Below are 14,479 nucleotides of genomic sequence, written 5' to 3'. Positions count from 1 at the left end.
CTGATTGCATGGAGTTTATTGCCTATGTTTTTTTTTTCTAGGAGTTTTATGGTTTCAGGTGTTACAGTCAAGTCTTTACACCATTTTGAGTTCTGTTTTGTGTATGGTGTAAGATTGTGGTCCAGTTTCATTCTTTTGCATGTTGCTATCCATTTTTCCAGCACCATTTATTGAAGAGACTATCCTTTCCCCATTGCATATTCTTGGATCCTTTCTCATAAATTAATTGACCATCAATGTATGGGTTTATTTTTGGACTGTCTATTCTGTTCCATTGATCAGAGTGTCTGATTTTATACCAATACCACACAGTTTTGATTACTATAACATTGTAATGTAGTTTGAAAACAGGAAGCATGATGTTTCATTCTTCCTTCTTAAGACTGTTTTGGCTATTTAGGGTCTTTTGTGGTTACAGACAGATTTTAGGATTGTGTGTTCTAGTTTTGTGAAAAATACCATTAGAATTTTGATAGTGGTTGCACTGAAACTGTAGATTGCTTTAGGTAGTATGAACTTTTTAACAGTATTGATTCTTCCAATCCAATGAGCATGGCATATCTTTGCATTTATTTGTGTCTTCCTCCCTGTCTTATAGTTGTCGTGTAGAGGTTTCATCTCCTTGGTTAAATTATACCTAAGTATTTTATCATTTTGATGCCATTATAAATGGGATTATTTTACAAATTTCTTTGATAATTATTAGTGTATAGAAATGCAACAGACTTCTGTACACTAATTTTATGTTCTGCAACATTACTGAATTCATTTGTTCAAATAGGTTGGTTTTTTTTTTTTTTTTTGGTGGAGTCTTTAAAATTTTCTATAGTATCAGGTCATCTGCAAACAGTGACAGTTTTACTTCTTACTTTATAATTTGGATGCCTTTTATTTCTTTTTCTTGACTAACTGCTCTGGCTAGAATTTCTAGAATTATGTTGAATAAAAGTGGTGGGAGTGGCCATCATTTTCTTGTTCCTGATCTTAGAGGAAAAGCTCCCAATTTTTCACCGCAGAGTATGTCAACTTATTTTAATTGTCTCAACCATGTGCAAAGTTTGTTCATTCTTATTGTGATGTGTCTTTGAGCTTTGGGGAAGAGGTGCCATGGGTGAGAAGAAAGAGAGAGACAGGGCTTTCCTCAGGGTGGTATTTGACTGACTTGGGTGAGCTGGGGGCACCAAGAGAATGGGCAGGTCTGTGTGCTTGAGAAGGACCCCTGAAGTAGGGATCCCTAGTTCAAAGACTGGCTTCCCTTTTCTGTTTACTGAGTCCTTTCTCATCTTGTCCAGCACTAAACTCTGTGATGAAGGTAGAATAGGGGGCTATTAAGCTAATATCAAATCCTTCGGTACTTAAACTACTTGGGACATGGTAGTACATTGTATAGATACTTAAAAAGAAATGACCAAGTAAATAAAGTGATGGAATACCAATTGTTAGTTATTTCCTTCATGTTATGGATGCACAAGCCACTGCTCAGAGACACAGGTGGTGACCCCCAAATTCCCCATCCCCAAATGAGAGGAATGGAAAGCACTGGTTTGTGGGTGGGGTTCATTGCCTCCTGATTGAAAACACTACCTACTTACTTGTGTGGTTTCACTAATTTGATGCTAGAGGGTGGCTTTTTGTGACACCACAAGAATGAAGGCTGGCATGGAGAAAAGGACTTTCAGCCTCATTTGCCAGTGTGTTTGGGGGGGAATGGCAGCTATGTTAGGCACATATCTTATTAGAAAACTCTCTGGAGCAAAGGCATGGAGGACACAGGGAAGCTTGGGAGATAGCCAAGGGGAAAGGTCAATTCAAACAGGACCAATGGGAGGGCAACTGAATGCACTCATCAAATTATTTGATCTAAGAATCCCAACCAGAGGCTCAGGGAGAGATCTGGTATTTTTTAGTGAGAGAGAATGGAGGTCAGTAGCCCATGCATGATAATGGTGGCCATTAAGTTAAGATCTGGTGATGCTTGTTTAGAAGATGACACCTAAGACATTTCAGCCAAGGCTCTTGACTGTCTTGAGCTCCCCATATTCTGAGATACCTGGGTTCTGCGTTGGGGCTGGCCTTCCAGCCTCTGTATGGGCATGAGCTGGAGATCTCTGCTTAGAGTTGAAAGCCCCTACACTTTTTAAAAATGTGTGCTTCTTTGTGTGTTTATTTTTTAACAGCGTTACTGAGATATAACTATACCACAGAATTCAGCAATTCAGTGGCCTTTACCACAATTGAGAATATTCTTAATATGCCAAAAAGAAGCTCTATATCTTTTAGCTATCAACCCCTAATTCCTTCTCTCCCCCTTCTCCTCAGGAGAAATATCTATTCAGATCATTTATAATTGGGTTATGTGTCATTTTATTATTGACTTGTAATAGTTCTTTATACATTCTAAAAGTGTCTTATCAGGTAGATGATTTGAAAACATATTCTCCCATTCTGTGGGTTGTCTTTTCATTTTCTCAATTTTGTTTTCATTTTTCTTGATATTTCAGGGTATCTCAGGACACTGTGGGAGCCTATTAGCACATACATTTATAATTTTAATGAAACCCAATTTATCTATTTCTCTCTTTTGTTGCTTGTATGTTTGCTGTCATATTTAAGAAATCATAAGCGTAATAAAGCAAGCATAATTTTACTGCTTTCTTCCAAAAATTTTATACATTTAGCTCTTTAGGTCTTTGATCATTGGGTTAATTTTCAAGTATGTGTGAACAAGGTATCCATCTTTATTCTTCTATGTTTGGACATAAAGTTATCACAATACCACTTGGCGAAAAGACCGGTCTTTCCTCATTGAATGCTCTTGGCCACCTAGTCAACAGTCAATTGACAGTAAATGTGAGGGTCTATTTCTGGACTTTCAAATATATATCATGTTCTATATGTCCTTATTGTAATATCACACTTTCTTGATTACTGTAGTTTTGTAGTAAGCTTTGAAGTTGGAAGTATGAGTCTTCCAACTTTGTTCTCTTCTTAAAGATTTTTTTTTGACTATGCAGGGCCCTTCGCAATTCCATTTGAATTTCAGAATCAGCTTATCTATTTGTGCAATAAGGGCAGCTGGTATTTTGATAGAAATTGCATTGAATCTGTATATTGATTTGTGGAATATTTCCACCTTAACAATATGAAGTCTTCCAATCCAAGAAGATGGTACATCTTTCCATTCATTGAGATATTCTTTAATTTCTTTTAACGTGTTTTGTACTTTTTAGAGTTTTGCACTTCTTTTGTTAATTTTATTCTCAAGTATTTTATTCTTTTTGATGCTATTGCAATGGCATTTTTTTTAAAGTTCATTTTTGGTTTGTTCATCATTACTGTATAGCAATACAATTGATTTTAGTTTATTGATCTTTTTTTCTTGCAACCTTACTAAATTTATTGGTTCTAATACTTTTTTTAGTGGATTCCTTAGAATATTCTACATTCAAGATCATGCCAGCTATTAATAGAGGTAGTTTTACTTCCTCATTTCCAATCTGGGTGCCTTTTATTTCATTTTCTTGTCTAAATGTCTGGGCTAGAATCTCTAGTAAAATGGAGAGTAGAAGTGACAAGAATAGATGTTGTGTCTTATTCTTGCTCCTAGGGAAAAAACATCCAGTCTTTCACCACTAAGTATGATGTTAATTATGGATTTCTTATAAATGTCCTTTCTCAGGTTGAGGAAATTCTCTTCCAATTCTAGCTTGTTGAGTTTTTTTTTTAATCACGAAAAAGTCTTGGTTTTTTTCAAAGGCTTTTTCTGCATCTGTTGAGATAATCATGTTGTTTAAAAATTATTTTACTGATATAATGTATTACATTAATTCATTTTCAAATGACCAACCAACTCTGCATTCCTGGGAAAAAACCCACTTGGTCATGATGTATAATCTTTTTTGGATACAGTTCGCTTGGATTTTGTTGACGATTTTTCATCGATATTTTTTATGTTTAATTATTTATTTTAAGAGAGCATGCATGCAAATGGAGGAGGGGCAGAGAGAGGAGAGAGAGAATCTCAAACAGGATCTATGCTCTCAGCGCAGAGCTAGATGCTGAGCTTGACCTCACAAAAGATCATGACCTGAGCTGAAATTGAGTCAAATGTTTAACCAATAGAGCCACCCAGGTGCCTCTCTTCAATATTCATAAGAGATATTGGTTTGTAGTATTCTTTTCCAGTAATGTCTTTGTCTGGATTTATTATCTGGGTAATACTGGCTTCATAGAATAAACTGGGAAGCATTCTCTCCTCTTCTATTTTTTGGTAAAAGGTGAAAGATTTATGCGATCTGAAGAGAAACCAGAGTATATTTTTTGGAAGAGTTTGTACAAGATTGGTGTTAATTCTGCTTTAAATATTTGGTAGAATTTGCAAGTGAAGGCTTCTGGTCCTGGGGTTTTCTTTTCGGAAAGCTTTATGGTTAGTAATTTAATCTATTTCCTTGTTATAGGTCTATTCAGATTTTCGATTTCTTCTTTATTCAGTTTTGTTAGCTTGTATCTTTCTAGAAGTTTATCCATTTAATGTTAGTTATCAACTTTATTGGCATACAACCGTTTGTAGTACTCTTTAATAACCTCTTCCATTTTTAATTTTAGTAATTTGAGTCTTCTCTCACTTTTTTCTTGGTTGATCTCGCTAAATGTAATTTTTTTGGTTCTCTTCATATAATCAACTTTTGGTATCACTGATTTTTATTGTTCTTCTACTCTCTATTTCAAATACCACCACCACCTCCCCCAGCTATAAAATTTGCCCTAAGGACTACTTTAGCTGCATTGTCTAACTTTGATATTTTCATTTATCTTAAAGTATTTTATAAATTCCTTTATGATTTCTCTTTGATGTAATTGGTAATTAGAAAGGGTTTTTTTTTGTATTTTTTTGTTTTTTTTTTAACTTCCATGTATTTGCAACTTTCCAAAATTTCTTTCTGTTCTTGATTTCTAATTTTATTCCATTAAGGTAAGAGAATATACTTTGCATTATTTCAGTCCTTTTACACTTCTTTTTTTCTATGTTTTTTATTTATTTTTGAGAGTCAGAGAGAGACAGTGTGAGCAGAGGAGGGTCAGAGAGACAGAGAGGGAGATACAGAATCTGAAGCAGGCTCCAGGCTCTGAGCTAGCTGTCAGCACAGAGTCCGATGCGGGGCTCTAACCCATGAACTGTGAGATCATGACCTGAGCTGAAGCCGGACGCTCAACCGACTGAGCCACCCAGGCGCCCCTTACATTTCTTAAGGTTTATTAAATAGCCTTGATAACGGTATATCCTGGTGAATGTTTCACATGCACATAAGAAGAATGTATATTCTGCTCTCATTGAGTAGTGTGCTCTATAGATATCTCTTAGGTCTAGTAAGTTTAAAAAATCTTTTTAAATGTATTATTTATTTTAGAGAGAGAGAGAGAGAGAGATGGCACGAACAGGGGAGGGTCAGAGAGAGAGGGAGGCACAGAATCGAAAGACAGGCTCCAGGCTCTGAGCTAGCTGTCAGCACAGAGCCCGATGTGGGGCTCGAACCCACGAACTGTGAGATCATGACCTGAGCTGAAGCCAACTGACTAAGCCACCCAGGCGCCCTAGGTCTCGTAGGTTTATAGTGTTGTTCAAGTCTTATACTTCCTTGTTGATCTTTTCTAGTTTTAAAAATCCATTACTGAAAGTCTGGCATTAAAGTCTCTATTATGGTTGAACTATTTTTCTCTTTATATTGTATATTTTAGGGCTCTGTTATTAGGTACAGACACATTTATAATTGTTATGTCTTTCATAGATTTCCTATACCATTATGAAATACTCCTTTTTATTGCAGAAGTTTGTTTTGCATTAAAATCTATTTTGTCTGATATTTGTATAGGTACTCCTAACTTTTAATGGTTTCTTTTTGCATGATACATCATTTCCATCATTTTACTTCTGAATGTCTTTGTATACAATTATGCACTTGTAAGGAGGAAAGAATAAAACTTTTATAGGAAAAAAATCAGTCCTACCTATGGACTATTCAGTACAGAACTGTTATCAGTGGCTTTCATGAGAAGGGGCTAATAATCTGGGAAGCTGCCACCAAGCATACCCCAAGCTCAGTTCTGAAATATCCCCAGAGGTTCTACAAGTCAGAAATACTTCATTATTACAATACAATATTAAGTACTCCTACTGTGGAGCCATTCTTTCTTGGTCTGATGTTTTGTTCCCCCAGAACTTGAAGAATACATATTTCCCCCTCATTTCTTCACTGTGATCTTGCTTGTATTTGTTTTTTATCCCTCAGGCTGAGTTTCAACTTCACAATTTACTTTTCCTTTTTTGTAATCACAGCATAAAAAAAATTCAATGCAAACATTAAGTGCTCAATGTTCTTTATATTTTATTACTCAGAAAGTCAGAAAGAGAGAAGGACCTTAATGGACCCCAAGGTCTACATGTAAAGGATTTCTTGACAAGAGAATTCTGTTACCTGTGGAACGTGTATCTGAGAATTCTCTTGTCCTCTGTAATAATCAAAGGAAGAGGATGTTCAAATGATCGAAAGGTTAAGTATGGCGGAAAACAAGAAAATGGAATTTTCAAATTCAAAATACTACTCTGAAATGCTTTTTCTTTCTCTATCTGGAATGTTTCCTAATTTAAAAAAATAACTAAAGGCTTCAAAGCCTTACTACTTAATTTAAATAAAAGTGAAGTTCTGGAATTTGATTAATGTTGGAAAAAAAGATCTGGAATCCAACTAAACTTCCCATACTGATAATGCATGTAATAGACCAATAATGCTATTCCCCATCTTTCCTTCTCAGGCACTGTTATTTCATATGGCTTGTGGGGTGCCTCCCATCTAGACCTGTGGACATATGCCAAGGTGTCGGAAGAGTGGGCCAATCCTGAAAGAGGGGAGTCCCATTCTGGAGATCCCCAGGCCACCACTGTTGACTTGTAGTAACACAACCATACTCCTTGCCCTCCAGCCCATGCACGGTCCTGTGTCATGGGCTCCTGTTCTGCCACAGGGGGCAGTGGGTGCCAGAAGTGGTCCCTTCCAGCCTCCCAAATCCAGGGCATGGGAGATAGAGATGTGGCAATTAGATTTACCTATTTTATTTTCCAGAAAAGCAGGAAACTTAAAAGCTTAAAGTCTTAGACTGGCTAGAAATGGATTAAACAATGCTTCTTTTCATATTTTGGCTGTATCTAAAGATCCACATGTTCTAGGTTTCATTCTTAAGTCATGATCTCTCTCTCTCTCTCTCTCTCTCTTGCACACACACACACACACACACACACGAACATGCTTTCATAAAAACATGAGGGGTTCCATTCCATTTTAACTAAAACAAGGCACACCTGGTTAAGATAATGAGCAAAGAGGACAAATTTAAATCCAAATGCACTTCCTTGCAGATGACTATTCAGTTCAACTGGAAGTACAATATTATATATTCTTTTCTGAATCACTGTAATTCAATGTACAGTACAGTATGTACTATCTGGGACAAAGTTCAAATCATAAATACTATGGGAAACATCTAATAGCTTGGAATGGCCTTTTCAAGTGGCCAATAAGCTCTAAGAGACTGCGAACATATTAAATCTGGTGAAGCATGAGCTATGTGTTCCAGAATGAGCCCATCTCCCTGTCATACCCCACCCCCTTGCTCCAGCACTCTCTGGGACCAGGTCTGAAGGAGCTGGCACACGGTGTGACTTTCTGGATGTCAAACAATGGTGGGGCCTCTTCCCTGCAGACTGTGGTCAGCAAGGTGAAGGCTGTTGGCCACAGTCATAACAGCTGAGCTGATCTGTGATTTCTGCCTCTCCTGCCAATGTTGGGGCCAGATTTGCCGATGTGTTTGTGTTGGTGTGCAAGATGCTGGATAGAGGCCATCTGCCCCGTGTGTCAGATTCCAGACTCCGTATGGTTATGGCTGGGTTTGGGAGAAGTATCCACAGAGCTAGGGGCAGGATTAGAATAAAGAGGTGCTAATGGTGTGCAGTTGGGAAGGTAAAGGAAACTGTCGGGAACTTGATGGAAAAAGAGGGTTGAAGAAAATTAAAGAAAGATCAGGGGAAATAAAGAAAAATATAAGGGAGAAGACAAACATCGCTGTTGTTTTAAAGGTCAAGGAGTAACAATAATACAGAAAGGCTCTTTCACCTTGCCAGATTCAACAGTGGGTTGCGTTTTGGCTTCTCCAATAAAATTTTCACCATTGGGATCTTGGGCTCTCTTTCCAGGGCACAGGCTCTGTCTTCCAGTCATGCCCATCCCACCTGAAGCAGCCATTTATTCTCCAGACCCTACACATCTCCACACTCACCCCCTTTACCAAGGTCTGGTTTTTACTTACAGTTTAAATCTCTTTCTGGTTATTTAGCACTAGTTCTCTGAGGTCAATCTCTTCACTTTTCTTCACTTACTAGCCTATGTCCATATTGCTATATGTTCTGAAGACAGACTGAGGTTAATTAGATCATGCTATGCAATAATTCAAATTTTATTGTTCAAATACATGTGTGTCTACATCTGTGTGCTTAAATATAAACAAATATAACTAAGATTTGCAGGAACTTACAAATCTATCAGATCACACATTTCTTCAAACAATACTCTGTAATAAGCCATGACGCTTCATTTTCACGAGTCCACTTTAAGAAACAGGACAAAGGCGGATGGTTTAAAATAAATAACCAACCAAACAGCCAACAAAACCAGCCTAGAGGAGAGGCATCCAGGCTTTCTTTTTGAGGTTCTGAGACAAATTCCAGGTGCTGTCGTCTCTCAGTTTCATTCTATCCTCTGCTTTTGGAAACTCCACTCATTCTTTAAGTCTGATTCATACGAATTTAGAGTCAGCAAGGGGGTCAGAGAGGAAAACAGATGACCCAGAGCGGTAGGTCAGAAAGGAGGAGGAAGAAACCTAATATTTAACAAGTCACAGAGAGGAAAGAGTTTGTGTGTCTTTCTTACTTCCAAATACCTTGATACCTAGAACAGGGCCTGGTGAATGGGAAGGTGTTCAGCAAACACGTGCTAGATGAAGGAAACTACCCATCGTACTGTGCACTGAGGGTCAGGCTGGGTGCTTTTTGTTTTTTAATTTTTTTTTAATGTTTTATTTATTTTTGATACAGAGAGAGACAGAGCATGAGAGGGGGAGGGGCAGAGAGAGAAGGAGACACAGAACCGGAAGCAGGCTCCAGGCTCTGAGCTAGCTGTCAGCACAGAGCCTGATGCGGGGCTCGAACCCACGAACGTGAGATCTGACCTGAGCCGAAGTCGGAGGCTTAACCGACTGAGCCACCCAGGCGCCCTGGGTGCTTTTAAAAAGAGTACTGAACAACTGGGAAATAAAAAATAACTTGGTATAACAACACGTTCTTCTTTGTATAGTAAGGACATGTATTTCCCGAGGGAGTACCTTGAGAGCCTGGGCTCATGCTGAGGCTCTGTGGTCCCAATGTCCCGGAGGCCAAAGCAAGGGTAAGCAATAGTCTAAGGCCGGGTCCACGTCTGGCCTGCAGACTGTTTTTGTACAACTCAGGAGTTTAAAATGGGTTTTACATTTTTAAGGTGTATAAACAAAACAAAGAAAAAACAGACATCAGAAATCATACGTGGCCCGTAAAACCAAAACTACTCATTATCTAGCCCTTAACAGAGAAAGGTTTGCTAACCCTTGTTCTGAGGAGATACTAAAAATGTGCTTCTGAGCTTTGAGTCTAAAGTGTGTTTGGCTTGAACTTGTGTTCAACCATGGTGAGACTGCAGGCCTGTGGTCTGTCAGAACGTTCTGTGAGCATTCTGGAGCCATACCTACCTACACACACTCATACACACACACACACACACACACTCACTCACACACTCGACGCTCTCCATCCAAGCTTAGAGCAGCTCTGTAGCACTGACAGAGTTTATACCTTTGTTAACTCATGCTTGATGATGTGATTTTTATAGATGTTTTCCTACATGATTTTCTGGTTCGAGCTTTGCAGTCCAACCAAGACCCCTCCTAGAATATCTGTGTGCGGCTAAATCATAAAGGTGCCTCATGTAATATGGGGTAATGGTCACAGAGCTTTGTTATGGAGCTCTGGATTCATCTGGAATCTAGTTGAAATGCCCAAGATATGATCTAATTACCTCTCTTCTGTCTTTCACTAAATATGGGAAATTTTTGGTCATTGTTTCTGATTATTTTCTATTCTATTCCTCCCCTCCTCCCCTCCTCTGACTCTAATTACACTTATGTTAGAATGCCTGAGGCTATGCCACAGGTCACAGAGTCCCTGTCATCATCAACAATCTTTTCTTCCCATTTTTCAGAATGGATAATTTCTTTTCTTCCATCTTCAAGTTTGTTGATCTTTTCTTTTTTGTCATCTGCTGTTTGGCCCATCAAGTGATATAAAAAATTCAGATTCTGTATTTCTCAGTGTTAAAATTTGGTTTGCTTTTAGGGTGTTTCTTTTTTGTGCTTAGGTTTCCTATCTCTTTATTGATTGTTACTATGTTTTTTTCTTATGTCTTTGAGCATATTATAATAGTTTCTTTGAAATTATCATCTGTTAATCTCAATATATGTGTCATTTTGGAGTCAGTTTCCATTAATGTATGGGTCACATGTTTCTGGGTTTTTTTTCTTTTCATCTGGCTAGTGATTTTGGACTGTGTCTTGAACATTGTGACTGCTATGTTAATCTCTACCAGTGCTGTTCAATAGAATTATCATAGGAACCATATATGTAATTTTAACTTTCTATTATCCATATTAAAAAATGAAAAAGAAATTGGTGAATTGTAGTAATGTATTACATTTAACCCAATGCATTCAAAAGATAACTATTTCAACAAGTATTCAGTATTTAAGATTACTAAGATATTTTATAATCTCTTTCCACACTAACCCTTTGAAGTCAGAGGTATAGTTTTACCTTTATAGCACGCTTCAATTTGACAACACTGCTACCAAATATGGTTATGTGCTCAGCACAGTTAAGAGTATCGTTAGTGAAGAATATCGAGGGGTGGTCCAATAAAAGCAACCTCATCATCTAAATTCTATTTGATGGCATTCTGCAGAGATGCTGTAGGCCCGCTGCGACACGAAGAAGGGCAGAATACACAGGGCCTCTCTTCCCCATCACATATGTGTCTCAATTCAAGCAGAGCAACTCTGATTTCATGTTTTATGTTATTTGGCTTATGTGCAGAATTTAAAAAACAGTTGGACACTAAAATGGTAGCTTGAAAACGTAAATGATTCTAAAACATGATTCTTGGGGCACCTGGATGGTTCACTCAGTTAAGCATCTGACTTGATTTCAGCTCACGTCATGATCTAACAGTTGTGAGATCGAGCCTTGCATTGGACTCTGCACTGGGCACAGAGCCTGCTTGGGATTCTCTCCCTCCCTCTCCTTTGTCCCTCCCCCATTTGCACGCATGCTAAATAAAATAAAATAAAATAAAATAAAATAAAATAAAATAAAAATAAAATAATTCTTGGATGGATTCCTAAGATTGTTCTTGCTCACTTGGAGCTGGACTATCTCTATGGCCTGTCTGATCTCTGAGTCTTCGCAATGGCAAGGCCTTCCTTCTTTAACCCTGGGTGGGTGTGGTTGATTTGTTCATCAATTCATGTGTTTGTGGAATGGCTGCTCATACCCAAGATGCTCAGGGAAACTTCTGAGAGTGAGCCATTCCTCACGGCCTTCAGTAGTAGGGTAGAATTTGATTCTTTTGTTTAAATTGAAGTATAATTAACATACAGCATTATATTAGTTTCATGTACAACATAACAATTCAATAATTCTCTACATTGCTCACCACAATAAGTGTAGTCACCATCTGTCACCAAACAACACTGCTACTTCCCTATGCTGTGACTTCTATCTCCATGTCTTATTTATTTTGTAACTGGAAGTCTGTACCTCTTAATCCCCTTCACCCATTTCCTCTTCCCACCCACGTTCATTCTTAATTTGCCACGGGCCACACACAACCAGCCTTCCTCCATCTTTCCTCTCTCACTCACTCACTCACATTTTACCAGTTTGACTAAGCAAAGGGGGTGGGCACGAAAATCAAAATGGTTTGTGAAACTTTTGCACCAGGCGAGAGGCACAAGTGGATCTTAAAAACCTGCCGTGTGAAAAGTCCAGCCTCTTTATAAAAGAAAAGCATGCACAGAACCACAAAACAAAAACCACGCACCTCAACCCAGAGCAGAATGGGAGGCCAGGGGTGATGTGACACACTATTAACAACCACAGCACAATGCAAAGTCTCACTGAAGTGGCTGGAAATGAGGGGGCTTAACTGACAAACACGGTTCACACAATTCATCTTGATTGACAGCCCAAGAAAATTCACTCCAGAGCACGTGAGACACACGGCCGTAAAAGCTGGGTTTGGCAACAGACGTTCTGATGGGTTCTAAACAATGTTCACCAAGATCCACACTCACTGTGTTCATTTCAGCCACTGAAACAGATCAACTATACACACTAATCTGGGTTACTTACTCATGGGTGCTCACATGCTCTGACTTCGATTTCCTTTTCTTTTCCAAGACAAAGTAACTTGCGGGGAGCTGACATGTATCAGTTGAAAGCATGTGATGATTCTTTTTCCACGAGATATTCTTAGTGGCCTGCTAAAAAATACCTTCTTGCTAGGACTGTACATTTTTATCAGACTTCTTGCCAGAAAGTCAGTATTTCGAGCAAGCAGAAATCACTTGCCAACAACAACAACAGAACATGGAAGAGAGAGGTATGGTGGTGCTAACTGTACCTCACTGCCCCCAACTCACAGGTGTTTTGACCCCGACCCTGGAGGGTCCAAGTTTGAGAACACAGCGACTTACCGCGATTGGCACGGATGTAAGTTGCACCTTCGGACCTGGGGCTCTGGACGGCTTGCCTGAGGACAGTCACTGTCATTCACCAGAGTTGTGGTCTTGTTAACAATCCGTGTGCAGGACACGATGGTTCTGCGTTCCCCTGGAAACCAGACACAGGGACCTGAGAGGCTGGCTACCCACACCCGAAAAGGCCATTCACTGGTGCAGATGGAGAAACATCCAGGTGCATCTTTTAATCAGTTGCCATTTAAAGTGACTGTTAGGATGCTTTATTGGTTGTCTGAGAGAAGGAACCATACGGTTAAGGGATGAGGGTGTGTAAGACATGGCGGGAGCACCATAGGGCAGGAGGAAGATTCCAGAACAGGATCAGAAAGAGGCAACCCCTCAGATTAGCCATGTGCTTGCACAGCTTGGGATTCACTGGGGCCAAAGTTATGGTTTGGGTCTTGAATTTCCAACAAAGACTGCCATTCTCTTTATCTGTTCCTTTGATCTTTAAAGTCTGTGCCTGTCTGATCTTGATTAATCACCTGTAGAGCAGCCCGTACCAGATCACGGCTCCCTATTACAGAGTTCCTACTTGCTGGAGAGAGGTGAGCAGAGCGGCTGGCTGAAGGCGCACGGACCTGCACCCTCCGGGCAGGCAATCTCGGGCCAGTCTGAGAATCTGTTCCGCCAACGACTGCTTGTCCTGACTATGGCTTGGATTTGGGGACGTCACTAACTGGTTACCCCGGATGGGTGTAGCCATTCTCTGGGTGTTCCCAAAGCACCCATGCTTGGTCATGACTTTGCCGGGGAGGCAGATGACAGGGAGCAGGGAGGGTAGTTTCTGGAGTCAGGCTCTCTGGGTCCAAACTTAGCTCCACCATGAGCATAATGATCACGTATCAGAAGCTAGCCACCATGCTTCTGTGCCTCAGTCTTCTCAACCAGGCTGGTTCGTGTAAGCCCCTGTGCCTTAGGGTGCTTCAGGGATAAAATTAATCGATACATATGAAGTATTTAGAAGAGAGCTTAGCAAGGCTAAACACTCCATGTTAGCTATAATCTGTTATTATTATTATTTGGGAAGTGTGGCAACAAAAGATTAAGGGGATGTCAAGGACACTATTTGGACCCCAGATGTCTCGCTCGGTCCCCTGGAGGATTTGTCCTCTAGAGATGCCTCGCAAGTGTGGAGTCCTGAACTATCCCGCCAGCTCTTCCTGCCCGCAATGCAGCCGTGGGTGAGTGTAGAAAGCACGGGGCTGTCTCAAGCCACACTTTTGTTTTGGCTGCAGGTCTGATGATGGTGAGTCATCAGTTATCTTCTGACAACCTGGGAGTCACTGGTGTCAGAAAAGAATGCCACTGGGTCAACAGTGACAGCAGAACAGTGCTCCCCTGCCCCCCCAGCTGAGGGGAGCCTGCTAACTGCTCCATTTGGGCCAGGCTTAGTTTGCAGTAAGTTGCCCAAGAGGAAAAGTCTGGCACTCAGGGATATGGGAGTTGCTGGATTTGGAGGTTGGAGGGATCCTGGCTCAGGGGGACAGCTGAGGGATGGAAAAGGAGACGTGCAAAGTGGGACAATGACAGGGCTGATGCAGGGTCC

At 39.9% G+C, this 14,479-nt stretch overlaps 1 protein-coding gene across 1 annotated transcript in view; it reads right to left on the bottom strand.

Moving 5' to 3' along the window:
• The window catches only part of ADAMTS17 (ADAM metallopeptidase with thrombospondin type 1 motif 17), a 337,603-nt gene that overhangs the window by 56,967 nt on the left and 266,157 nt on the right, over window positions 1–14,479 (bottom strand). The window contains exon 20 of the mRNA XM_029952287.1: window positions 12,886–13,021. Coding sequence (XP_029808147.1) covers window positions 12,886–13,021 — 136 coding nt within the window. The remainder of the gene's footprint in view (window positions 1–12,885; window positions 13,022–14,479) is intronic.

The sequence above is a fragment of the Suricata suricatta genome, chromosome 9 (genome assembly GCF_006229205.1).
Source record: "Suricata suricatta isolate VVHF042 chromosome 9, meerkat_22Aug2017_6uvM2_HiC, whole genome shotgun sequence".
NCBI lineage: Eukaryota > Metazoa > Chordata > Mammalia > Carnivora > Herpestidae > Suricata > Suricata suricatta.
Note: the sequence above shows the minus strand (reverse complement) of the source record. Positions and strands in the feature narration are given on the sequence as shown.